The sequence below is a fragment of the Magallana gigas genome, chromosome 9 (assembly GCF_963853765.1).
Source record: "Magallana gigas chromosome 9, xbMagGiga1.1, whole genome shotgun sequence".
Taxonomy (NCBI): Eukaryota; Metazoa; Mollusca; class Bivalvia; order Ostreida; family Ostreidae; genus Magallana; species Magallana gigas.
Window position 1 is genome coordinate 29,068,209 of NC_088861.1, and position 27,729 is coordinate 29,095,937.

At 34.2% G+C, this 27,729-nt stretch overlaps 2 protein-coding genes and 1 long non-coding RNA gene across 4 annotated transcripts; 1 reads left to right on the forward strand and 2 right to left on the reverse strand.

Moving 5' to 3' along the window:
- The first annotated feature begins 1,883 nt into the window (after positions 1-1,883).
- Positions 1,884-2,809, forward strand: LOC105329496 (uncharacterized). The gene is made up of 3 exons (XR_010709638.1): positions 1,884-1,993; positions 2,153-2,346; positions 2,502-2,809. It is a non-coding gene; the product is annotated as an uncharacterized lncRNA (long non-coding RNA).
- Positions 2,810-3,278: 469 nt separating this feature from the next.
- Positions 3,279-9,308, reverse strand: LOC136271699 (tripartite motif-containing protein 3-like). Its single transcript, XM_066072123.1, has 2 exons — positions 9,246-9,308; positions 3,279-5,521 (listed from the first exon to the last, which is right to left on the reverse strand). Exon 2 carries the CDS (start codon positions 5,486-5,488, stop codon positions 3,812-3,814), a length of 1,677 nt encoding a protein of 558 aa, XP_065928195.1. The 5' UTR covers positions 5,489-5,521; positions 9,246-9,308; the 3' UTR covers positions 3,279-3,811.
- Positions 9,309-18,612: 9,304 nt separating this feature from the next.
- LOC136271753 (pyruvate dehydrogenase E1 component subunit alpha, somatic form, mitochondrial-like) lies at positions 18,613-23,697 on the reverse strand. Of its 2 annotated transcripts, none has more exons than XM_066072185.1 (6): positions 23,554-23,697; positions 22,025-22,116; positions 20,929-21,177; positions 20,436-20,572; positions 19,880-19,988; positions 18,613-18,860 (listed from the first exon to the last, which is right to left on the reverse strand). In XM_066072185.1, exons 1-6 carry the CDS (start codon positions 23,660-23,662, stop codon positions 18,696-18,698), a joined length of 861 nt encoding a protein of 286 aa, XP_065928257.1. In that variant the 5' UTR covers positions 23,663-23,697; the 3' UTR covers positions 18,613-18,695. The 2 variants fall into 2 exon arrangements, with proteins under 2 accessions (XP_065928257.1, XP_065928256.1); XM_066072184.1 differs by lacking the exon at positions 23,554-23,697 and adding an exon at positions 22,708-22,854.
- Between the last annotated feature and the right edge of the window lie 4,032 nt (positions 23,698-27,729).

Consider the following 27,729-nt stretch of genomic DNA (forward strand, 5'->3'; position numbering starts at 1 on the left):
TGGTTATTATACAATGGCAGAGCAAACTCACATTCTTAAGTTCTTAAGAATTTAAATAAAAATCTATTATAATAGTTTACTCAACATATCTGTAGTCGTTTATATACATAATTAGTACTACATTTTAAATTGCAACTATTATTTTTAATAGACTGTCACTATAAGACGCCAAGGCATCCATCGGGATGTCACTAAAAGACAATAATGTCATCAAATGGGATGTTTAATGTGCATTGAAAATAAATTAATAAAAAAAATCAATGAAATCATCAAATACTAGTATATAAAGATATAAAAATAAAATTGAGGGCAAAAATTTTTGTAGAGGCCAAATTTGGGGCCAGTCCAAATTTGAGTCCGGGCCAAAATTTGATACCAAGCCAATTTTTAGGCTTAGAGTGGGTGGATGCAAACTTTGAGGCCAGGCCAGGCCAATGGGGCCAGGCAAGGTTTTAGAGTATTCCACCACGACATACCAATGAACAAGAATGTAAGTCGTCAACAAAAGTATGTTCAGTGTGACAAAGTGTACCATTTTTACAGGGGTGAGGTCGAAGTATATTTGTTAATCCCTCCCCATTTTTGCATTAACTGTTTTGTCACATATATTAAATGTTCCTTTGTATCTCTTTTTCATCAGGAGATTGATAAGCCATTGTAAATAATTCAGATTGTTGAAAAATTAAAGTTATTACAATGTAATACATATCAAATTTATATCAAATTTTTACTGAATAACTTTAATTGTACTTTAATTAATTTCCACCTTCATTATGCATGAAATTGATGGCAAAAACTCAAATCTCATTTTAAATTGTTTTTAATACGTTAAATAATGACATATGGAATGAAATAATTGTAGTACAATATACATTGTTAACAGAAATAACAGCTTAGGCCACACCAATTTGATTTCTTGGTCGCCGGATCCGCGCGCACGTTCCTTATGGCTTTTTAAAAAATAATATTAAAAAATAAATCCCGCATCCGGAAATTTTCGTTCCGTTTTCCGCTCCATTTTTCGGTTTTTATTTTTATATTTTTTTATTTAGTCATGATTGCGCTTGAAATCAAAGCTTTTTTATACTGCGTGTGAAAGTCTCGATTTACATTGAACATTTCTTCGAAGTTTCGCGGTTGTTTACAAACGTTCAAGAGTTGTGGTCAGAATAAGTGATCAGGAAGGTATTGACTTATTGGCAAATACAGTCACCAACTTTTCGGGGGGTAAATTCTACGATGAAAAGTGTGTGGAATCGAAAGACATTATCTTGTCTGTTGATTCGATTGTGGAAGTTCGTCTGCGTGAAAGACAAAATGCCCAATTCATCATCGCAGTATGGACGTTGCAGAAATAACCCCTACACTTAATTGTAAGTTTGTACAATTTATTATTGCACAGCAAGTAGCATTAACCAGCTCCTCAGCATGTAAAGAACCTAACCCTTGTTAACACTTGTTAACCCTCGATTGAAGAGAATGAAACTGAACGATGAACATTTAAAAGTATACACAGGCATTCCAGATGAAGAAATTCAAGCCTCTCTTGATGTTGTTAGTCAGGTCCTTAATTCCAATCTCACTGTTGACATGTCTACGGGAGATTTACGTAAGGTTAAGAACTTGCAGGTAAATAAGACCATGGTAAATTTACTGAACTCTTCAGGATTTATTTTGTACAGTATCATGTATTCACCATTGATAAAAAAAAATACATCATAAATAGTGTAATTATAGTAATATATTAAGAAAAATTTCAAAACCATTACCATGGAATTCTTTATAGTACTTTGATATTTGAAAAAAGCTATCAATGAGTAGAGAAAAAATCCATGGAGAAGTTTAACACTAATATCATCATATTTTTTGCAACACAGTTTTTATATTGCACAGTTATTAACCCCCAAGGCTTCCTGTTGCTGAATTCCAGAGTTTGCATTTTCTTCCGGACCCTATTCCTGGAGGAGATGGCCATTATCAAGCCTTTGACGAGGTAGGCTTAATTTTTCATTCAAAGGATTCCGAAACATATTAAGATCCGATAAAATGAAAAAGAACATTAAAATTGTTCATGTTAATAAGGCATTGATTAATTTCATGTACTTTGTTTATGGGTTATAATATATGATTCTTAAACTATCAAATTTATTAGGTGTATGGACAAGTAACAGGCGATACATACAGGCCGAGTGCTCAAGTACAGGATGATCCTGCCACTGCCAACCACAGGCATAACCGAGATACATTTAAGACCCAAAAAGTTTGTGATGTTATGAATTTATTGTATGTGGAGAGTGCTCAAAACCAAGATGTGTCTACAGTGATTAAAAGCTTACCCGTGAACAAGTAAGTTATTAGTATTGTATGTTACTGGTGGCTTCACTGTCTCATTTAGCAAGCTTAAGAGGCCTTCAGTACTTGCAGTTTTAACTACGCTAAATTTAAGTTGATATTAAAGTAGATTTGTGAAACTTTTTTTTCATGATGTCATGTTATTGTAGGAGGAACTGTTGCTGCGTTTAAAGGAGGATCATGTTTACACATGTGGAGACCCCGTGGTAGCAGAGGATGTGGAAGATCCAGGCATGGTTGGTCGTGAGGCCATAAAGTGCACAACAGAAGTGGAAACAAGTTATTTCTCAACCTCCTTAAACCACTACTTACCTCCAGTTTGTGTTCACTGCGGAAGTGTTGACAGTCTTTTAGATGATACAGACCCTTACATTTCTGGCTTATTTGAGCAATATTCTATTGTTAGACCCATATGCCAGATTTGTAAAAATAATGGGAAAGATGCAAGAACATCGGGGGGAAATTTCTGCCCAAGAGGTGCAGAAGATAAACTGTTGAATGTTGTTCATGATGAAGTGAAATTGTAACAAATACATGTAGAACAGTGTGCATTCTTTGCTAACAATTTATTTCATTATTTTGTCCGAAGGTAAAAGCTGTTCATATTGTATGCATGTGCCCAAAATACATAATTTGCACCATTATTGTTATATAATTCCAGTTTTGACTAATAGGGTGTGAAAGTATAATCTGAGACATTGCACAGTGGTTTTAGTACAGTGAAATAATGATTTTTACATGTATTTCAAAGAAAATAATGATATTTTAAAATAAAATGTAATCGCTCGCCTCTATTTTTTTTTATGTCGCTCCTAAATTTTCAAATTTCAGTATTTTAATTTTAAAATTATTAAATCGCTCGCTCGCCCCAATATTTTTTTGACTAAAATCCGAAGACCAAGAAATCAAATTGGTGTGGCCTTAATGATACAAATTTAGAAAACAAAAAAGTATAAATCATATCTGTTACTAACTACAAAATTCTGGCAAATGGAACAATAATGCTTTAAATTATTTTCTTCAACTGCCGATTAATACTTATAGTACATTTAATTGTTACTGTGTATGGCAAGTGGAGATACAGGTTTAAAAAATCTTAACGTCACAATCCACTATATAAAACTTATTAAAAGAACTGTTCTTATAGTGGCGCATTTTCATTCCAATTAAAAAAATAACAACAATCTATTTTCCGACACTGTCAGCTCTATCACAACACCTGATGATTAGGTTATGTATATCTTTTTTTTCCCTTTGAACGTGTGACTTCTTTTGCTGAACCTCAGTGGGATATGACCCTGATTGTGTGTCTTTGTGTGTGTGTGTGTGTGTGTGTGTGTGTGGTATGTAGTATGCATGTATTTATGTTCGTGAAACTATAAAAAGATTTTTTATTGAGCCATTTAATTCCTTGTATTGATGCATCACCCATGACAGATTCGGGCACCATATATTTAGTTTAAATGTAATACTGGATTTTCTTTATTGTACCTGTATTGTACTCGGCCACAAAGAGGTTGTCTCTGGTGTCCACGCATAAGCCGTATGGATCCTGTAAATGACAATTGTTAATATAGCAGAGGAATTTTCCATCCTGATCCAGGATGTGGATACGGTGGTTGTTTTTGTCTGCTGTCAGGATCCGACCCTGGCTGTCTGTAGTGATGCCAGATGGTTCAAATGGTTCCTTGGTAGTGGAGGGAATACCGGTGTATGTAAACCGGAATTTCCCGAACTGATTAACCACAACTACTGCACGCATATCAGTGTAACTGTCAGCCACACATATGTCCAAGTTCATGTTCTCGCATATGTTTTTTGTGTGATAATAAGATGAATACAAAGGCTGTCCTTCGTCATCGTATTGAATTGTTTGTTTCTTGATGGAACCAGAGTAACGCTCGACTTTTGCTTGTTTCTCATCCTCACTGGTCATTGCAACAAGGATGCCGCCAGAAGAGGTACTACATATAAAACAAGGGTTCCATCCCGGTAGTCTGATCACTGTCTGTATTTTTGAATTTTTCACTATGTTCACAGTACTATCTTCAGGATCAGTATAAAATAGTTCACCACTCTGTGCCACTGCTATGTCTATTGGTATGTTCCCTGACTTGGTTTGGATGGACTTAATTAGTTTACCATGGAGGTTGTAGAGTCTCATTATGTTGTCCCCACCAGTCGCCCAAACTTCATCATCACTCAGACAGGACACACTGAGTAATTCATTAGATTCTCCATACTCGGTGTTTATTTCTGTGACGATCCGTGGTACACCAATAAATGCTCTGTCCGAGGGAGAGGACTCGCCACCGGGAGAATCCATTGTGTGGCCATGTTCTTCTGTTTCGATGGATAACGCTGATAGAGAACCGATCAGCTGATAAAACTGTTCTTTGTTAATCTTCTGAGGGATGAATCTTGGTGAGGGTAATGAAAGTTTAGGCGGCAGTCTTCTGAATTCAGCATTCCTGGATTTGTAGTAAGAGACAAGGTTGACATCATTGGAGTTTAGTATTTTTTTAAGAACAGTAATGTTCTGTTCGATTTCAGAAATACTGTGTTTGATTTCATCTTCCTGCTTATCAAGGACAGCCACTTGTTTGGATTTGTTTTCTGTCACATCAGATTTAAATTTCTCAATAGCAGTGTCAATTGCTCTGTGCAAATCTTCTCCATGTTTTCCTATAGCTGATGTCAGTTTGTGGGAGTTTTCATTAAGAACAGCTTTCTGAATTAGGATGTTAGATGCAATCTTTTGGTATTTAGGATAAATGGTATTTTCTAATTCTTGTAAATTTCCCAGTAAAGCTTCTTTCTTGTTTTCTACAATTTTCAAAATCCCAACCATTCTATGGCCTAGATGTTTATCTGAGGAGACACACTCCACACAAATAGGAATTTCACATTGTTCGCAATAAAGGTCACATAATTGTGTGGAATGCTTTGAACATTTAGGCTTAAATCCACGCTTTTTAAATGGCACCACTTTGTGTTCTGTAGATTCGTCAGAGAGATGTTCCCCCACACACGCTTTGCATAAATGAATGTGACAAATGTCGCAGTACATAGGAGGGGCTGGGGTCTCACATAGATGACACCTCAACACATCCTGGGCCCAAGTACGGGCGTCCATTGGTTGGACACCTTGACAGATAATAAGATGATTCTGAAATTAATAAAAAAAATATTTCTTTGTTAATTACCATTGTTTATTTGTCTAATTGATCTTTTCACAATAGAAATAGAACTGTTAAATTTAGTAGATCACATAAAGCTTTATATGTCTTGGACCAGTTCTCAGAAAAAAATACGCGTTTTTTTTTATTTATTTATATTTGAATATATCTGCATAAATTTAGACAATGTAAATGGTTGAATTCTTATCGTTCTCTCGATCTGTTAAGTTATTTTAATATAAAACACAGTTCAATGTGCAAAAGGCCATTGAGCTCAATTTCGTAGGTAAAAAAATGTTTTTAGCGAATAAACGCGAAACTTTCGCGAATAAACGCGTAACTTTCGCGAATAAACGCAGAACTTTCGCGATATAACGCGTAACTTTCGCGATATAACGCGTTATTTCGCGAATAAACGCGTAACTATCGCGAATAAACGCGTAACTATCGCGATATAACGCGTTACTTTCGCGAATAAACGAAAGTATAAATATTGTTATTTCATAGAAGACCCCCTATGAAGAATAATTACTGAAAACAAATATATTAATTTAAATAAAACAAAATAATATTATATAAAGATGTAAATGAATTAGACTTAACCTTATACAAATTAACATAAATTCAAACGTAGGAAATCTTTAAAATCTTAGAACTGATTTTCAAAGGACATAATGCATTGCGCTTCTCATATTCTATAATGGGCGCTGTATTATTGAAAATGGGGCAGGAACATATTTTAATTATAACAATTTTAATTCGAATTAAACGTTTATTAAATATTATTATTTAGAATTTAAAGCTGCTTGGTCCGATTTTATATCAAATTTTATGCACGCTTTTAAACGATGGCTATGCTAAGTATATGTATAATAATAGACATTGCAGTAGTTTTACCCGTCAATTATGCCAAATTTCAATGAAGAAAAATACGTACAATATTTGCTGACAAAACAAACGACATTAAAAGGTACCGCGTTATTTCGCCTCATGTTAAATTTCACCCCTGACGACGAGACGGGTAAGGTTGTATTACGAATTTGACACCGCTTTAAATAAGGGTCGAAATGATCAGACAAATTACAAATAAACATGTGTACGTTTTGTTCGCTAATATTTCTAAAGTCTGCTTTCTTTACAATCGATGCATAGCATGCGAGTTGAATAACCCCAATCATTCGGGGGACGAAACCAAGCGGTTTCCTTTTCTAAACATTCCCGTGATGCATTTTGGTTTGTTTTTTCGTTTGCCCAAAGAGAAATTATTTTTATTTACTTTCAATATTTCTAACTTAGAAAGGAGACTGATTCTGCTGGTGTAAATAAGAGAAAGTCCATAACTTTCTAAGATAAATGATTTGTATGAAAAAAAAATTGATACTGTAATTACAAAAAAATCGGACCAAGCAGCTTTAATACGTTATGATATGTTATATCGCCGCGACGTCTAGTTTAATATCAGAAAGATAAGTCAAGCTGTGAATTGAAATTTTTAACCTTTTGTTCAAATCTAGATGACGTAAATTCGTCCTCCAAATTTATCACACATGTCATTGAAAAATTAATACTAAGATTTTAAAGGTAATTTATATCAATTTTATAAGAAAAAGATATTAAAATGATAAGTATTTTAATATGTTTTACGGTGTGACCGTTGGGGCGAGCACACATCTGTCATCATTGTTAAATGCAACCAGTGAACTTGCCCTAACCAAAAAACTTTGGCTTTGTCTCGAAAACTTTCACCACCACAAGGAACCCGAAGTTATCAAACTTTTATTCCAATGGCCCCTTTCTAGTCTTGTACACTTCAACAAACTACCACTGGGCATTAATAAAATGTTAAACAGACTTACATTGTATTAAAATATTTTGATAAACACAACGCCGTTTTTTTTAAGATACAATTATGTTTTATCTTTTCTTTACCTTTTAATAATGATCATTAAAATCAGTAAAAAATAAATTTTGTCTGTTATTTCTCATGTTGTTCCTTGTTGTAACCTGTGTTTTAACTATTTTCCTCTGTGACATTAATTTTGTTTTAAATCTTTTTAATTTTTGTACGCTATATAAGCGTTGTAGACATGTGCCCTCACCCCTTTTTTAGTGTGTGATATCCAATATTATTTGACCACATATGCAACTATAAAACAAATACATGTACCGGTAGATATTTTAACAGTTTAATTCTTTTCTTTTATCTATTCATTACAAAATGACGTGGCTGCACGTAGATCTAATAATGATTAGACTTTTCTTTCTTAATAATTTTTTGTCACCTAGCTAACGTATGCATATATGATTGGAACAATATGACAATCAATTTAGCATGGAACTTGCATGTGTATTTACTAAGCAAAAAAAAAATCATCAAAACAAAACTAATCAGCCAAAGAGCCACCGTTAACACTGATACTGAGTACTTCCTTCATGTTACATCCAGTATATATGCTTGATCCACCTATAAATGTATCACGGGAAATTAAAACGCGAGGTCTTTGTGACGTCATAGTTAACCTTCTTTTGCGCTCGACAGTTTTCGTAAATTGTCGGACAAATTCGGGAAAGGAAATGACGTCATATGTCAGCAAAAGTTTTTTACGTAAGCTTATGTGTTGTTTACTGTAATGTTTTTAGAAGGATTTTTTTAATTGTTAAATGAAAATGATGTATGCAATTTAGAGGTAAGAATTTTCCGTAGAATCACTTCATGTTCCACCATGTTGCTATGCACCGCAAAGGATCACTGGGATAGTAGAACGTTTTCACGCGGGTCCACAAAATTTTCTTTGAACAATGTGCAGATTTCAACTCGAATTTCCTCCGTTCGTACACGTTGTCTATGGAGCTCGCCCTAGCTGCGCTCGCTATGATATAAAAGTTAAAATGTGTTTGTTTTCAATCGACTTTCTTCATAAAGGCTTTGTATGATATGACAATATTTATATAATAGTTTCACGTCAATTCGCGAAAGCTACGCGTTAAAAATTAATTCGCGAAAGTTACGCGTTCATTCGCGAAAGTTACACGTTTATTCGCAAAACTAACGCGTTTATTCGCGAAAATAACGCGTTATATCACGAAAGTTTCGTGTTTATTCGCGAAACTAACGCGTTACATCGCGAAAGTTTCGCGTTTATTCGCGAAAAAAATTTTTTTTTTTACCTACGAAAATGAGCTCAATGGGCTTTCGTATGAATGAAATACCAGAATGTGGTGAAACATGAATAGTACTCTCGGCCTTATGTAGGGCCAAGGGGGTTGTAGTGATGAGCATAACAATAGAAATCGACAACCAATTATAGCGGTAGTCGGAGATAAAAGGGAAATAATGTGTATTTATGAAATCTTGTCAGCTTTAACAGGTTTTTATCCTGTTACGTCATTCACGCCCCCCCCCCCCTCCCCATCGCTGAAAGTGAAAGTAAGTAAATTAACAAGTAAAATAAAATGCTCGTTTATTACATATCAGTGAATAAACGTTTCTTTACTCGTAGCAGACGACAGAGATACCGTACCTCAAATAAACATGTTCTAAATACCCGCAATCGTGATCTAGCCGATAACTTGTTCTAGCCGATAACTAGTCCAGAACGTTATTAAAAACATGCACATCCAAAATCTTTTGATTAATTTTAAGTGAAATTCATGCACTTGTCACTTACTTTCTTATGATAATAACTGGATTATTTTAAAAAAGAAACAACAAACCTTCACAAACGATCCAACATGTCGACTATTGTTTCTCCATTCCTGGTCTTGATGGTCCTTGAACGCCGGATTTTGTGACGTCGGCATAAATTTGCATACTAAATTAGGTATCTGTTTACTTTTATCGACAGACCAATCAGATGAATAAGTTGCAAGGTGTTAAGGGCTACTACAAGTTTCAGTGTAAACTAGGCGTATTAAGAATATACTTCACCATTTTGAATCATGTTGAATTGTCCTTTGGAAACTCATTTTCAATTATTTTTTCAGAATTTATGAAATAAATATGGGAAAACAAGTCTGATCTTTCATTTCTATGCTCACATTTTAAAAAATAATGCTTAAATGGGGCCTTATATCAACCAATTTAAAGCTGACCACTGCTCGTAAATAGGCACTGTCCGCCATATTTCTCTTTCATCAATGCTGCCCCTACAACCCTTATACAGTAAAACACGGTTATAGCGAACACGCTTATAATGAATTGACGCTTACAGCGAAGTGAACTTCATTCCCCAAGTCTCTATTTCATGTTGTAAACTTGGCGGATATAACGAATTACGCTTATAACGAAGTTAAATTGGCCGTCCCTGGGACTTCGTTATAAGCGTGTTTTACTGTATAAGGGGCAGACATCTGAACAGTTCAGAGTACTTAGCTGTAGAGGTCTCACCTGTGTGGACGTACATTTTGTCTCGCTGTGTTACTCGGTCGCCTTGCATTATCAAATTTTACGTACTTTTTTCAAGCAAGGTGAATATAATACTATGAACATCACATAAATTAACCGATGCATTATTTACCAACAGAACATGTACATAGAATAAGAAATAAATGCATAAAATCCAAAGACCACGAAAGGAATACTACATGTCGGTCACGAGTTTCAGGTATGCAATCGGGTGTAACGAAATCGATGGGTTAATTTATGTACCAGGGGATCTATTCACAAAAAATCGTACGTTTAATCGTAGACGTAAGTTTGACGTAAGATTTTTTGGCAAGATTTTGCTTAATCACAAAATATCGTACGTTAGACGTTACGTCAAAAAACAGTCGTAAGTTTACGTCTACTACTGGGTTGACGTAAGTCTATAATTGATATGTTTATAGTTGAGTTATGACAGTTCTAAGGACTACCTTCATTTTTTCATAAGCAAAATTAAGAGAAGAAACTCGTATTCGATAACGCGCTATGGTTTACCACGTGCACGAAAAGACAATGACAGAACTCCTTTTGTATCCCGTGTTGCAAAATATATAAATAGTGGCTGGAATTTATTTTTCTTAGTCATATTTGAAGCACAATTATAATCATTCGAGCATACAATTAATAAATAATCACCAGTATAAACCCTACACATATATATTTGATAATTTGATAATAATATTTTCGTTTATTCTTACAAATGCATTAAATCAGTAAAACGATAGTCATATGCATACACCAAATCATATATCAGTATATTTACATTCACTTTCTTTCCCTCTATCAAATTGCATTGGTTTAATTGAGTGATATTTACGCATAACACAGAAGACCCAATTACCCAATCTAGTGCTTATGAATACATTCGATCAGTATTCCTTCAGTATTTCTCGAAAAACATGAACTGACTCTTCTCGCGACTTCAAACCGGATCACGACCTGATATTATACTTCCGCTGATTAATAGTTCATTGATGTAAATATATTTTGACGGTTAAATGAATTCAATTGAATAATTTCCTAGTATACCAAAAGTATATTCATTCAGTTACATAAAGAAAAATAAAATTGAGTTTGTAACGGGATGGGAGAAATAATGACAGACCAGACCGGGATTCGAACCCGGGCCCCCTGAATCTCTAGTCAGGTACTCTACCAACTGAGCTATCTGGCGCCGGTATTCGAACCGGTCTGACCGTCACATTCCTCCCCCCTTAAATGATCTCCGTCCCTGAAGATCACCCCAGGCTCTTCCCCTGGCAGGAGTTCACCTGTCAGTTCCAGGGGTTGGTCACGGCACCATATGTAACGGGATGGGAGAAATAATGACGGACCAGACCGGGTTTCGAACCCGGGACCCCTGAATCTCTAGTCAGGTGCTCCACCAACTGAGCTATCTGCCGGTACTCGAACCGGTATGACCCTCACACCCCTCCCCCCTAAATGATCTCCGTCCCCGAAGACCACCCCAGGCTCTTCCCCTGGCAGGAGTTCACCCGTCAGTTCCAGGGGTTGGTCACGGCACCAAATGTAACGGGATGGGAGAAATAATGACGGACCAGACCGGGATTCGAACCCAGGCCCCCTGAATCTCTAGTCAGGTGCTCTACCAACTGAGCTATCTGGCGCCGGTATTCAAACCGGTCTGACCGTCACATTCCTCCCCCCTTAAATGATCTTCGTCCTTGAAGATCACCCCAGGCTCTTCCCCTGGAACTGATGGGTGAACTCCTGCCAGGGGAGGAGCCTGGGGTGGTCTTCGGGGACGGAGATCATTTAGGGGGGAGGGGTGTGAGGGTCATACCGGTTCGAGTACCGGCAGATAGCTCAGTTGGTGGAGCATGTATTATGTAACCGGAACCAGTACGACAAGGGCAAAAACTCTTGTGATCAAAGTATCTCTAAAGTCAAATACTGGCTCAGTTAAAAATCAACCCAGGTAAGGGGATTCCTGAACTATGGTCAACACTTGTAATGAAAACACCAGTAAGATTTAACACAATTTATTAATGTTTATAGAGTTGATTTAAGTCAAGGATAGCAACAAGAATTTTATAATAATAGACAAAAATATGGAAATTAACAAACAGAAGTACTCAAAGGGAAAATTACTCTGAAAATATGTATAATCTGAAATTAATAATGAACTGATATTACAATAGATACTTGATTATTTAATTAAATTCTACAATTAATAAAAAAATAAGAAAATGCAAAAATGCCAAATAATTGCCAAAAATCAAAATATGTTCCTACTGGGCCACCATAGAATCTAAAAATAGATTTAATAATAACAGACGAGGAACGATGAATAAGGAACGAGCTACATCTCTATAAATATCAAATTTCTCCTCTATGACAAATGAATGTAAAAATGACTAATATAATCCTCCTTATAAAAATAAGTTATCTACAACACCTTGAACCAGGACTGGGAAAGGGAAAACCTATCTAAACTTACACTCCAAACCCTAAGGAAAATCTGTATTATAAAAAAAAATGCTTTAAACCCTACAAAAATGAACTAAATCCTAACTCTACATAAATCATGCTTTCTTATGCTAAACCTAACTCTAACCTATTCATAGCTGTAAAACCAAGAGGTTTAAGTGTCAAGAATAGAAAGGGAGACTTACCATAAGGTAATCACTCCCCAACCCAAGTAAAGAAAACTGACCGAACACTCTCTTATATATACCTGTATTCTATTCACTAATTTTAACCAATGAAAACCAAAGAAACTAGAGTAACTTAGCCAATCAGAGAACAGGTAACTTTATAACTTAGGCAAAAGTGACAACATGGATACTATTTCCTGTAGAAGTGTAACTATAAATAGGATAATTTTTAACTTGTTCAAAATATGAGAGTAGAAAGAATTAAATGATCAACAGTAAGTATTTGAACCTTAAGAATGACAATAAACTGTTTAAACTGTAAAAACTTTAAGAAAAATGCAAACTGTATAATGAAAATAAACAAATTTGTTACATTCCTCCCCCCCCCCCTGAAAAATAAACAAAATCACAGATGTCAAAAGTGAAGAGGTTTCATGTCCCTAGCGTTATAACATGTTGGGAGTTCAGGGGGTTCTATAGACGCGTCTAAAAGGGTATCTACTGGTAACCAGCAGCAGGTGTAAAATTAGGTCTAGGTTGGACGGGACCTTACAAAGTGACCAAAAAGATCACAGATGTTACGTATCAAATACAGAGAGATCCCAAAAGTCCTTTGAAAGTAGTTCATGTTGACCAACTTAAACCCTATGAAGGTATTCTTCCACCTAAAAACTGGTTACCAGTAGATACCCTTTCAGACGAGTCTATAGAACCCCCTGAATTTAGCAGGTTAGAATCTTCAGAGTCTTTTGAGCCTGAAGATGCAGAGATAGATTCTGCTTCACCAGATTTTACTGTGCCCAGTGCTGAACCTTTCAGACAGTCAAGATGGGGTAGAAGAATTAAACCTCCAGTTGTCTACTCACCTTGAACCAGTATCTAGGCATATTTTATTATTTTTATGCTTATGTACATAGTCTGTTTTTATATTTTTCTTTATTATTCATTAAATAATTATAGAGTTGATTAAATTTTTGTTTAGTATGTCAGGATAGCATAACATAACTGATACATAGAGGTAACATTTAAGTTTAATTATAAATTACTAGTCACATCTAGATTGCTTGTTGTTTTGTTTGTGTTTCTGAGTTGTTTTATTTCTTGCTCTTGAAATTAACCTTCAGGTTATACTGTATTTGAACTTTATTGGATAAAGGATAGTTATGTGTTTTAATTATTAAGACATGATGGTATCTTCTATAATATAATTATCTAGAAGTCAAAACAGTACATGATAGATATTTTGAATATCTAGTATCAGTAATACATAGATACGAATCATTGAGAGTTTAGCATTTTTAGATTAATGCTTTCCGTAGATGATCCTTAGTTTATCTCCCTTGTACTGAACTAGAAGCAACCCTAGGGTTTTTCATATAGTTTATCTATAGGGATAGATACATTTAGGCATCTTTTATTTTAGATGTTTTTCTTTAGGAGAAAACATATTTTGAATAGATAGCTATTGAATTACCCTTTATATAGTACAGTTTACAATAAAGTCTTAGAATTTAAGATTTTATCATCAGTTATTTCGGAGTAGGTTATTTACAATTGAGAAATGCTTGCAATTCTATCATTAATCTGGGTTATCCTATTATTCTTTTATTTTCAGCTAGGATGGCCGATGTTTTACAGTTATCAGTTGAGCAAGAGGAGATGGGGGAGCTCTTTGGTACATCTTTTCCTAAGGAGTGGCCCTCAGATGAACAAGCGTGTTCAATTCCTAGCTGTCCATCTGAGGAGCACGTCTTTCATAAAATAGGATCGTACAGGGCCCACTTCATAAAATTTCATAAGGAATTTGTGCCGGTGTATTATTGTCCTAAGGAAGGATGCTCCTTCAGAGCTTTTAAAATTACGCCCATCCGTAAGCATTGGGATAAGAAACACCCAGGACTTCAGGGGTGTATTTTGTGTCGGAACATTAAAAACCCAAGATACTGTGATCCTGGACAGATAGATATGCCCTTGCCTACTATACATAGGGACGCCAGGGACAGGGCAGCAGAAGCCAGACGTCGAGCATCAGCCTCTTCTACACCACTATTTAAACTCCCAACATGTTATAACGCTAGGGACATGAAACCTCTTCACTTTTGACATTATTTATTATGTAATTAAACAAAATCTGTGATTTTGATTATTTTTAAGGGGAGAGGAATGTAACAAATTTGTTTATTTTCATTATACAGTTTGCATTTTTCTTAAAGTTTTTACAGTTTAAACAGTTTATTGTCATTCTTAAGGTTCAAATACTTACTGTTGATCATTTAATTCTTTCTACTCTCATATTTTGAACAAGTTAAAAATTATCCTATTTATAGTTACACTTCTACAGGAAATAGTATCCATGTTGTCACTTTTGCCTAAGTTATAAAGTTACCTGTTCTCTGATTGGCTAAGTTACTCTAGTTTCTTTGGTTTTCATTGGTTAAAATTAGTGAATAGAATACAGGTATATATAAGAGAGTGTTCGGTCAGTTTTCTTTACTTGGGTTGGGGAGTGATTACCTTATGGTAAGTCTCCCTTTCTATTCTTGGCACTTAAACCTCTTGGTTTTACAGCTATGAATAGGTTAGAGTTAGGTTTAGCATAAGAAAGCATGATTTATGTAGAGTTAGGATTTAGTTCATTTTTGTAGGGTTTAAAGCATTTTTTTTTATAATACAGATTTTCCTTAGGGTTTGGAGTGTAAGTTTAGATAGGTTTTCCCTTTCCCAGTCCTGGTTTCAAGGTGTTGTAGATAACTTATTTTTATAAGGAGGATTATATTAGTCATTTTTACATTCATTTGTCATAGAGGAGAAATTTGATATTTATAGAGATGTAGCTCGTTCCTTATTCATCGTTCCTCGTCTGTTATTATTAAATCTATTTTTAGATTCTATGGTGGCCCAGTAGGAACATATTTTGATTTTTGGCAATTATTTGGCATTTTTGCATTTTCTTATTTTTTTTATTAATTGTAGAATTCAATTAAATAATCAAGTATCTATTGTAATATCAGTTCATTATAAATTCAGATTATACATATTTTCAGAGTAATTTTCCCTTTGAGTACTTCTGTTTGTTAAATTCCATATTTTTGTCTATTATTATAAAATTCTTGTTGCTATCCTTGACTTAAATCAACTCTATAAACATTAATAAATTGTGTTAAATCTTACTGGTGTTTTCATTACAAGTGTTGACCATAGTTCAGGAATCCCCTTACCTGGGTTGATTTTTAACTGAGCCAGTATTTGACTTTGGAGAGACTTTGATCACAAGAGTTATTGCCCTTGTCGTACTGGTTCCGGTTACAAGTTATTAGAATTTAAAACGCTGTGCACTATTTTTGTCAGCATAATTCGGCTGTTCCAATGGCTCTTCCGTTAATTTCGTATAACTTGTTGAATAAGACAGAGCTTTTAAAAAAGAAATCAGATTTTCGGGAAGGAAATAAATGTTATAAAACGTAAATATAAGCATTGAATCATTATTTTTTGAAAGATGTGGTCTCATAACTGCAACGGTGTGTGCAAACACATTATCATAACGCGCTAGCGCGCGATATTCAATTTGTATGCACACACCGTTGCAGTTATGAGACCACATCTTTCAAAAAATAATGATTCAATGCTTAAATAGTTACGGTAGTAAAATGCATAAATATATATTAAATGCAGAAGCGCAAGCTATGCAGCATATAGTATTTTGTCCGTTATAAGCATTCTGGTATGAATGTCCCTGAAGAAAATATCAAAGCGCACTCTACTACATGTACTGTTGTCCCAAAGCTGGGGTATCACGTGACAAAACGGTACTCACTGCTTCTAATTCAATAGGACGTACCTCTTTTTTGAACATTGACAATGGGATATTTAAATAGGTTAATATAAGTCCCCATATGCAATGCTTTTTAAATGTGAGCATAGAAATTGAAGTTCAGGCATAATTGTCTATATTAATTTCATAACTTCTGAAAAATCATTTAAAATGAATTTCCAAAGGACAATTCAAAATTGTTATATATATAGTATATTTTTTTTCAATTAACAAATAGTGTGTTCAACTATATAGTGTTCTATATTTTATCAATCTTTCGGCGTTTTCTTTGCTCTTGATGAGTTCTAGCAACTATTTGGTGTTAAGAAAAAGGGTGTTCTAATTGGATATCAGTTTTTATAATTATATCTTATTATACTTTCATGTTAAATACTGAAATCTGATTGGTTTAGACTTAGTTGATAATCCGTTCTATTACCCTCAGTGTTAGCAACACACTTAGCAACGGGTAACACAACTAAATGTTACACGCGCGTAAATCATGCGCGTACGGTTCGCCGTGAAATTCACGTCATTTTTATATAAAAGCAGTAAAAAAATCTCTAAAATTAAGACATTCAGTATAATAAAATAAATAGTGCCTGTTTGGGAGGAAAACAGTTGAAATTGACACCCCTCAAAAACCATTGTCAACCTCCGCTTCGCGTCGGTTGACAATGGTTTCCTCGGGGTGTCAATTTCAACTGTTACCCTCCCAAACAGGCACTATTTATATATTGTCACCTAAAATGAAACAGTCTACTAGTACTGGGAAAGGAGGTCTCTACCAATTTTGCATGGCATTAAGGAACACTGCTGGGCATCGATTTGATGTTCAAGAAACCCATTCTCTTTATGACGAATCAACCCAAATTATCAATTATGATTTGTGTATGTAACGCGTGATACTAGCTAGTATTTTCTATGACCAGAGTAATACAGTCTTTGTTGCTCCGTTCTGAGACAATATATTTCGACTGATGTTCCGTCGATTGCACCAACTGCATTTGGTAATTTTGGCCAAACACGCATCCTATTCCGTCATTCATCAACATTTGGCCACGTGAAAAATGAATTTGCCACAGCATGTAATGCAGGTATTATCTGGTCAATTTCTTCATGAGTTGTTGTGGTACTTAAATCAAACAGTTGAGACAAGAAATTGTAAGATGGATAACATCTCAACCAAATCATAAATAAAAGCGTACGGTTTTTTTGGTGACAGATTATGTCCAATCATTTTTCCACCCATAGCGCTTGTTATTTTCTGCACAAGGTCTAGAAAAGTTTCAAGGCTCTCGCTGTTATCTCACAAAAGCCATAGGAATGGTCTGAAAACGTGCAAAATATATCACTTCTTTGTCAATCACCTGGTTCATCGGTACGAAGACGATGTCGCACTTCCATCAAAGGATTAAGTTTGGTAATAATCATCAATATTGAAAAAAATTGTAAATAAAACAATCGAGCGGACACTTTTTCATGAAAGTCTACGAGGTCTACGTTGCAATGTAAGTTATTATATTTTTAGAATTTAATTCGTAATTTTAATAAAAGTTACAGTTTCATCCAGACCCCATGCAACCCATCTTGATTCTCGCGTTGAATCTGTGAATATACTTTTCTTTCTTATCATAAGCAAAAAATATTATTACTGATATCAATTAGAACAAAATAAATAATTATGTTCTTTGTGTTTAATTTAACGGATCCTAGCAAGATTAATTTAATCACATTTGTAATCTAATTATATTTCTAAAATATTTTTATTATGCATGAAAAAAACCCCTTGAAAACTCATATGATTTTTTATATTTTAATCTCCTTTAAATACTTTATAATAATGACAGAAGGAATGAAATAACTTCAAATAATTGATATCAATGCAAAGTACATGTACATGTACATAGCATACATAAATAATTGATTCATGTTGCAGTTTGCATAAATTAAAACTGTTACTGAGTGACTACAAAATCCTAGCAAATGGAACAATATCACTGTACTAAAACGCTTCAAAATCTTTAACTACCGGTTAATATTCACAGTAATGGTTACTGTGTATAGCTAGTCATGTGGAGATATGATAATTCTTAAATTCGCTATTAACATCATAAAACCTCTATAATTGATATTAAACGATCTCTTCTTATAATGGAGTATTATCATTCCAATATGGATTCAAAAGCAAAACAAAGATAACAACAATCTGTTTTTCCGACACTGTCAACTTTATCACAACACCAGATGATTAGGTTATATAGATCTTTCTTCCCTTTGACCCTGTGACCTCTCATGCTGACCCCCTGACCTCAGTGGGAAATGACCCTGATGCTGGGGTCACAGCCCCGGACGGTATAGTCTGGGTCAGGGTGGATGTAGATATTGTTGTACAGCTCCCCCAGGGGGATTTCTGGGTCTTTCTTGGCCTGGTCTGCTGCCTTGTCTATATCTTTGTCAACCTCTATATCTACTTTCTATAAAAAAGGACAAAAAACCTTAAACTATATGTAAGGCCTTCTGAGAGAGAGAGAGAGAGAGAGAGAGAGAGAGAGAGAGAATCTATCACTTGATCAGAAGTACCGGTACGTGTATATATCTAAATATACTCTATTTAATATCCAATTTAAGGGTCTTCTACACCCTCTGGACTAGTTTAAAATAGAAATGACTTTTTTATATTCCTTTATTTATATTTATTAGATATGGAATTCAAGCATGTTTTCGACATAAAAATTACAGAAAAAAAGTCACTTTCTAAAAATGTATTGCTTTTCATAAAAACAGAGGTCCCAGCAATATTCGAACTCAGGACCTCCGGGTAGGTAGACCAAAGCTTTATCCATTGTGCTATGAGTTGTGACAAAAACAGTTTCACAGTAAATTGAATTGCCATGTTGTGACGTACTGTCATAAAAAGTAAAAGTCACGGGGTGTCAAAAACTCTAAAATATACAAATTTGTATAAACAAACATGAAATGTACATGTAACTTTTCTCTCATCTGACTTTTTGTTTATCATATAAAATTTCTTTTGGAAAAAAATTATTTTATACTTTTAAGAAAAGTGTCAAAATAATATGAATTATGCAATTGATAATTGTAGGCATAATAGATAAATGTCGAGGCTTACAAACTTAAGACAAGAAAGGTAATTTGTGAAAGATTCTCTCTACAAAATGCTATATATATGTCAAAATAATCTGAATTATGCAATTGTAGGCATAATAGATAAATGTCAAGGCTTACAGACTTAAGACAAGAAAGGTAATTTGTGAAAGATTCTCTCTACAAAATGTGAATAGAAATATGTACTCCTTAAGAAATAAGTTTACTAATAAACCCCTTTTTATCTACAGGTACTAGTCTAGTGAAAAGTGTCATTTTCTGTAATACGGTAAGTACTTTTTGAACTACATTGTATCAGAATGTAAATAAACATTAAACTGAAATACAGTAACTCCACTGTATACTGCCCCCAAGGGAAATAACCTACCTTCAACTCTTCCGGAGTCACCAGATTGCACTCCAAAATCTTGCGCCTGAAGACGGTGATTGGGTCCCTGGTCTCTCTCATCTCCTTGATCTCTTCCCGGGCTCGATAGCTGATCAAGCACAAATAAATCATCAACTTAAAAACTACAGTAAGTGATGTAAACCAGCACACATGTGGATATGTGGCATCAAGTTGAAGATAATCTTAAGAGAAAACTGAACAATTTTTTTAAAAGGTCGAAATAAATAAATCTCCACTAAACAAAAATGCATATTACTTTTTTTATTTTGTATTTTTTTATGATTTCCCCCTTCATTAATCACACATTTATATACTATGAATTAAAATAAAATCATGAAAAACATATTTATATGTCCATCTTGACTTATAAGCATGAAAATTGAGTATTTTGTTTTCAATCTGGCAATAAATAAATCTAACAGATACAGCAAAAATTGACTTGAAGCAACTTAGGAACAAAACATTAAATATCTTTTGGTCTTCTTCTGATTTTTAAGCCTATTCAAACATCCTGCCTTTAGAAATGCGTCCATACCTTGTTCCTGGGTCACTCATACTGTGTCCATGGTAACGGTAGGTAGCTGCCTCAGTAAGGATGGGTCCATTGTTCAGGGCGTACTCTCGGGCAAATTTTGTGGCTTCCCTGACAGCCAGAACATCCATACCATCAATCTAACAAAGGACATTAACAGTCATGGTTTCATGTCAATAGCTCGCATACAATGAATTTTAATTACCAGTAACTGGGGATCAATTCCTGCTAATTTTGTTAGATGTCACCATAATATTATATCTTCATGATAAAATCATGAATGACACATAACATTAACTGTTACAAGAGTGTATTTGTTTTTCAAAGTTGGAAATGCAAGTATTGAAATCCATAGAAATTATCAACCATTTTACAATGTACTGATTTAATTAAGTTTCAATAGAATTTCAATTTTTCTGAAACCATAAAAATCACCTTCTTTTTTCACTAAAGACAGTTTTAACAGAACATCTCAAAAATTGAAAAAAGCGTTTACCCTCATTCCTGGTATGTAGTCCCCGCGGGTGTAATAGTCGGTGCTGGCGGACGCCCTTTCTACGCTGGTTCCCATTCCGTAGCCGTTGTTCTCACAGACGAACACACAGGGCAGGTTCCACAGCTTAGCCATGTTGTAGGCCTCTAACAGCTGACCCTGATTAGCAGCTCCGTCACCGTACAGGGTCACACAGATGTTGGGCTTTTTCTCATATTTCAACCAAAATGCAATGCCTGCTCCAAGGGGCACCTGTCTCAGAAAAATGAAATATATATATATATTCAATAAATCCTTTTTTCTTGGTACCGGGGATGAATAAACACAAAAATAAGTCCAATGCTCAAACAACTTTTATCTAGCGCTTTCGCCCTACCGGGCTCTTCAGTAGATTTCTGAATCTACTGAAGAGCCCGGTAGGGCGAAAGCGCTAGATAAAAGTTGTTTGAGCATTGGACTTATTTTTGTGTTTATATATATATATATATATATATATATATATATATATATATATATATATATATATATATATATATATATATATATATATATATATATATATATATATATATTGGTATTTTCTTAGGGGTTTGGGGGGTGAACAGAGTACTGTAGTTTATTCATGGGCTACAGGGCATAATTTTTTATCAATTGAATAACAGTTTCAAGGATTCATATATTTGAATTTGTGGCCAATTAATCAATATTCAATACAACTTGTTATTTGATATTGCACAATAACAATTTAATGTCCTAAATCACCTCAACAATGAAATCCAGGAAAACTTGTATTCAACAAATATTGATGAAGCAACAGTTTATACATGTGTTCAACAATTCTGAATGGATGGGAACAAATTATTCATTTGATAAAGTTCTGAATTCTTTTAAAGCATAAAATTAAAAAAGAAAAAAAAGAAAAAAAGAGAAGGTTAATGAATTCAATAGTTACTGCTTTTCAACATCATTTATTTGGCCAGATTTTTTTTTATAACTGGGAACATGAACTTGATGATACATCAATCTGTATCAACATACATGTATATTATAATACTCTGTTGACAGTATACTGTAAGAGAGAGACAACATAAAAACAGACCTGGGCCCCCACAATTCCATTGCCTCCATAGAAGTTCTTGGTGTACATGTGCATGGAGCCACCTTTGCCTTTAGCACAACCGGATGCTCGACCTAAAGGAGAACAAAAAATAACACACTGTCAGAAGTAAAATACCAGGTAGATAAAGTAAAAATTGAAGTTAGGGTTATCAGTCCCAATACAAGAAAATTTGAGTTCAAGTTATATTTATCGCTTCAGTAAAATTAATGGAAGATACAATGATCTGGTTGAATTCAAAAGATGTACATCATTCAATAGATGAAAAGTATTAAAATGCTTTCATCATTTCACATTACTGCCGTGAAAGTATTACCGTATTAGTATTGTGTAATATCTTATACATATTTTAGTTGTGGTTAGTAATTTTGTTTAAATAAAATACTTGTAATGATGATACTAATATAATGCTAGTGCATCAAAAAGAATGAAGATGGTTAAATTGTAATCCAAAATAAAAAAAAAATCATCAAAACTGAAAAAAAAATGTCAAATTTAAAAAAAAAAAAAAAAAACTCAAAAAGAAAATCAAAATAAAGATAGAGGAAACAAATCTGGTAGGGAAAATTGGAACATCTCTGTCCTTCTGTCACTACAATGTAGGTCACTTTTTGAGGGCATGCAGTTTACCCGCCATCTCATGGGGGGCACAGCAATATTTCTACCTGTCAACTCCCCCAGGATCGCGTGTGGGGCCACGCCCCTTACATAGGTCCAGCCATGAGCTCTGTAAGCTGTGATCACAGCGTCGTCTTTCGTAATGCTTGACTCCATCCCGACACAGACAGCCTCCTACAGTAAAAACAATTCCCAAAAACCATGTACACTGGAGTCGATCGAAAAAACTTGAGTGCTGCAAGATGCCGCTATATGCCAGAGAAGGTTAGGGACTGCATGCTATAGGGAATTTGCAGGAAACATGTACAGTATAGAGCTTGGAGAGGAAAAATATAGCTTCCATAACTGTCTTTTTACAATTCTCCCTCCCTCTCTCCCCTCCCTGAATTGTTTGACCATAACACTACCTACCCCTTCTACTAATTTCGTGTCCCCTCTCCCTTTCCACTCATTCCTTTTTATTATCAGACCAGTTTGTGTACTATATTTTCTTTCCGAAAAAAAAAATTAGTTTGATATGAATGATGTATTAAAAATGAAAGAATATATATGTTACCTGTGAATACAGTGCAGTAGCTATGCTGTACATGTTAAAAACAAAGCAGTGGTATTCAAAAGCTGGGATATAAATTCTAAGTGCAACACATTGCAACCTTTTAAAATTCATATGCACAAATTCCAAACAATAAAATGAATGATTTCACCCCGCACGCTACAAGCATGCATAGTTAATATAAACTATAGGGCCTATATCACAAAAGAGTGAAATCTATACACACAATGTTAGAATGATCTATGATTATATACACCCCAGTTACGCTGCTACATGTATGTATACAAAGAACCGCAACCCAGACTGTGGAAGGGGAACCAAGAGTGATCCCCTGTACTACCTGTCAGTTCTGCAAGGACCCCAAGAACACTGATGCCCCGGACGAACGTCCAGCCGTGGGCGCGATACGCAGTAATGACGGCATCGTCTCGGGTAATGGCGGTCTCCATGCCAACACAACATGCTTCCTGTACTTATACAGCGGACACAACCATTACTTCTGTAAATTTCCTACCACAGTTCCTTCCTTTTCAAAGCTAAACGGTTTTATAATTTTTCAATGGTAGTCCTTTATTTTGATTTCTTAATGATCTTCATATTTTAGAAGTTTTAACTACATTGTATACCACGATGATAGGTAATTGTCACCTACCACATGTATGTAAAGAATAATATTTTATTCATTTTTTCTGATTTGTTTTCTTAATTAAATGAAAAAAGTATATTTTCCAAAATCTACATGAAAATAGTGACTACATATTTTTTAAGTTGACAAAAATCGGACAAGGATCAAGCATTATACATGTATAAACTTTCATCTCTTTTAGAATATTCAAACTATACAGCTAGATTAATTCTAAAAGAAAAAAACGAGAATGCTTGCTATCATGCAGTGGGAAAAAAGGATGCATGGGAACATTCAGTCATTGCAAAACAGAGCGAGAAAAGCCATTTCGGAGCAAAAAGTATTTCTAACATGAACATAGCAGTTTGGAACTACCGGGACTGGGCTATTTGTGCTTTCCTAATCAAACAAAGACATCAGCTTAATCAATATTAGAGATTTTACATATACCGGTATTCATGCCAATGACATTTATACTTAATGATTTTTCTAACTACATGTAATAATAATCAATTATAAAAAACCTGTTTATACATGGAATCAATTATAAAAAAACCTGTTTATACATGGAATTAGAATTTTACTTTGATTAATTATGTAAAATGGTATGTACATGGCATACATGATATCATCATTTTCATAATGTATATCGGCTAAAAAGTCAATAATCAATTTAAACGTCAAATACTTGTCAGTAAACAGTGGTTTTCCTGAGTTTTCAAACTTTGGTCTATAGGTCTTTTAAACTTTTCCAGAAAAGGGAATTTCAATGCATCAAGTATTCAGATTTAGATACAATGGACAAGCTATTTTGAAATTAGGGACTTAACTTGATTTGATTATAATTTGGAATCTATTTAGACTAACTTGATCAAAAAGAGCAAAAAATAAAGAAAACAAAACCTTTAAATTATTATTTTTTTAAGGGTCTGGTACCATTTAATCTATAAACTAGTATGGAAAACCCCTGTTGATTGAGTAATTATATGCTTTTATAATAAGGAAATTAACGTTACCGTAATTATAGTGAATAAAATAAATGTTAGCATTCATTCAAATGAGTGCAAGTTACAACTGTTTCCTATATCTGAAAAAATGTCCTCATTCTTAGCTTTGCAAGATTTTGAGAGGAATTTAAGCAGATTTACAATAACTTTAGTGAGAGTAATATCCCCTTATTGTGACGTGAAAGTTCACGTTGGTTAAGTGTCGTCTGACTTTGTAAATTAAAACTCCCCTCAAAAATAAAAGTACGCGAAGTATACTGTTTTATTTACTTAAAAAGCATGATGTTCTTAAAATACACATTTATATGTACTTTGATTTTCGCGAGAACGTGAGGCTGGAAACTATGGGTACTATGACTTTTCTGACGCCGAAAAAATCTATCGGATCAATGTGTAAACCATTGTGACGTCACTCGATTATTTTTGATTGAGAGTGTACTAAGGTGAACTTCAGAGGTATGACGTATACATCGTTATTGTTTTTATTGTCTTGCTGATTCTCGTGAGAGTGTGAAGTGGTGAAAATTGCCATGATAACAGGGAACTACTGGGACGATTAAAACAATGCATAACTGGTCCGATTTACTGACCCAAAAAAATCCGTTGAATGAAAGTGCAACTAGTTCGAATTTTCTATTCACACACGCCTTGCCGGTAGAGCTCGCTTAGCGCATGCGAGCTGCGCTCGCTATAACTGATACATGTAATTCTTTTTTTTATATAAATTAAAGTTGGCATTTAAGCACCTTGTCGATCATCTCATTATCTTTGGCATAAGACTTCGCTATTATCAGCAAGAGGTAAAACTTATGTTTTGAATTCCACGGAGCTACATTGAATTTCTTTTCTCTTTATATACATTTGTAGAACTTGCCTTTTTATGTTCGACTATTTTGTCATTTTAGTCTTTGAATCTTTTATTGAAATTGTGTTAATGCCTGTTTCATAGAAAACTTTCAAATGATGTGATCATCAATTGTGTATGTATGCCAAAGATAATCGTACAGAGGTAAGTGATTTTTTAAAAAATCTTTATAAAAACTAAAACACTTTGACAATGTATGAGATTCGAGTTTTTTTTCCAATAAACACTGATCGAAACTTTACTGAAAACCACATTTATCTATATTTCCCATGTGGTGGATACATGTTGAATAATGATAAGATGGGTTGAATTAACAAGTTTATTGAGAATTGATATGACAATTCTGACAGCAATGAATTTGAGATTACCAAAATGGGCCGTCTAATTACAAATTATACAAAGAAGATGGGGGAATAAGATGGCGCAAATGCCCATTCGGATTAGTAGTAAAATACAATTTTGAATTTATTTTTCCCAAATTAAATATATTCAAATATATTAAAATACGACTTTGCAAAACCAAAATTTCTAACTATAGTCAGTTTTTAATATATTTAACAAAAAAATAAGAAAAAAAATATTGTCGGAAATTTTGGTGGTATCGAACCCGTAACATAAAAACCCTAGATATATAAGGTTAGCTTATGCCAGGTACTCTTTTTTTATCTTTTATATGCCAGGTACTCTAACCACTGAGCCATGTCAGACACAACAAAGTGGGCTTTTTAAATATGTGTGACTAAGGCCACGAACTACCCGACTTGTTTTATTTTTTCAAAATGTTCAATTGTTGGGATACAAAATGATTTTTTTTTAGTATAGTGGGTCATCTCTCCACGTTTTTGTTGATTGAAATCGGTTTGTTTTCCAACAGACCTTAATTAGACTATGAGAAAAATATGGTGCACAGACCAACTCTAGAAGAAAATGCCTTGAAGTTCTAAAAATGACAGTATTTGCAGGTTTTGATACGTATACGCCTGTTTGAGTCAACATATTCCAAGTATTGAACATACCTTTAGGTTAAAAATCAATGGTTCGTTAAATATATATTGTTTTAAATGATTTTTAAAAAACCCATCAGATTTATTGATACAGTAACTTTAATTTTTCAGTAGCCTGTCCGACCGCGTATGGGCATTTTACACGCCTTATCCACCCATCTTCTTATACAAAACACAAAAAACAATTCAAATGTTTCGTCAAATTAATAGTAAGCACAAATGCATAAAATCGTAAGAGTAGGGACAATCGCGCGAATGTCAAACTTACTGGGTGTTGGGTATTCACGATTGCAACATTATTGAATATTCAGTCAAAAGTAATCAAAAGTTTAATGTTTGACAAATTTGTGCAAAAGTGGCAGAAAAGTGAATCTAATTTCAAAACTGATGATATAAGGTTGAAATTGAGAATCAGATATAAATGTATTTTTTATCTCTCTACAACATCAGCAAATAGATATAAACACAAGATGTAAACTGGCCTTAATGGTCACCTGAGTACCATTGCCCATACACCGACGTTTTTAGGATTCTCATATATGCATTTAATCAAGCTTCATTCTTGGCTAAAATAAAATCTAAAATATGGTAATGACCACCACCTCCTTACCTGAAATCTTATAAGGACATTGATAGGAATTTGTTAACTTTCAAGATAGCTTGAATGCTTACATAATTTCAAAGATACAATAAAGATGGCTCGTATACACGTTTTATCAAAAACAACAACTCCCCCTCCCTTTCCCATCCAGATCTAGAGAGGCCAGACAGACACTCTCCCCATGAGGACATTTATTCGAAAAAATAAATAACGCACTGAGAAGTTATTTTGAAATATCCTTTCTCATGTTTTACCTGTTCAGTAATCAACCATTCATTCAATGACACTATCTGGCATTTAGTCAAAAATTATTGTACCATACCACACTTAAGTATTTTTGGCTAGCCAACATTTCCTTTACAATTTACAAGTTTACTGTTAATTTAAAACTTCAAAAACTGTTTTGGTTGTTTT

What these genes read in the sequence shown, in the direction of transcription:
- LOC136271699 (XM_066072123.1), bottom strand. Translation starts at nt 5,488, where the DNA reads ATGGACGCCCGTACTTGGGCCCAGGATGTGTTGAGGTGTCATCTATGT.
- LOC136271753 (XM_066072185.1), bottom strand. Translation starts at nt 23,662, where the DNA reads ATGGAGACCGCCATTACCCGAGACGATGCCGTCATTACTGCGTATCGC. An exon ending in GGTCCTTGCAGAACTGACAG is followed by an intron (nt 22,117 to 23,553) that starts GTAGTACAGGGG and finishes GTTCTCCTTTAG; the next exon opens with GTCGAGCATCCGGTTGTGCT. An exon ending in ACTACATACCAGGAATGAGG is followed by an intron (nt 20,573 to 20,928) that starts GTAAACGCTTTT and finishes GTCCTTTGTTAG; the next exon opens with ATTGATGGTATGGATGTTCT.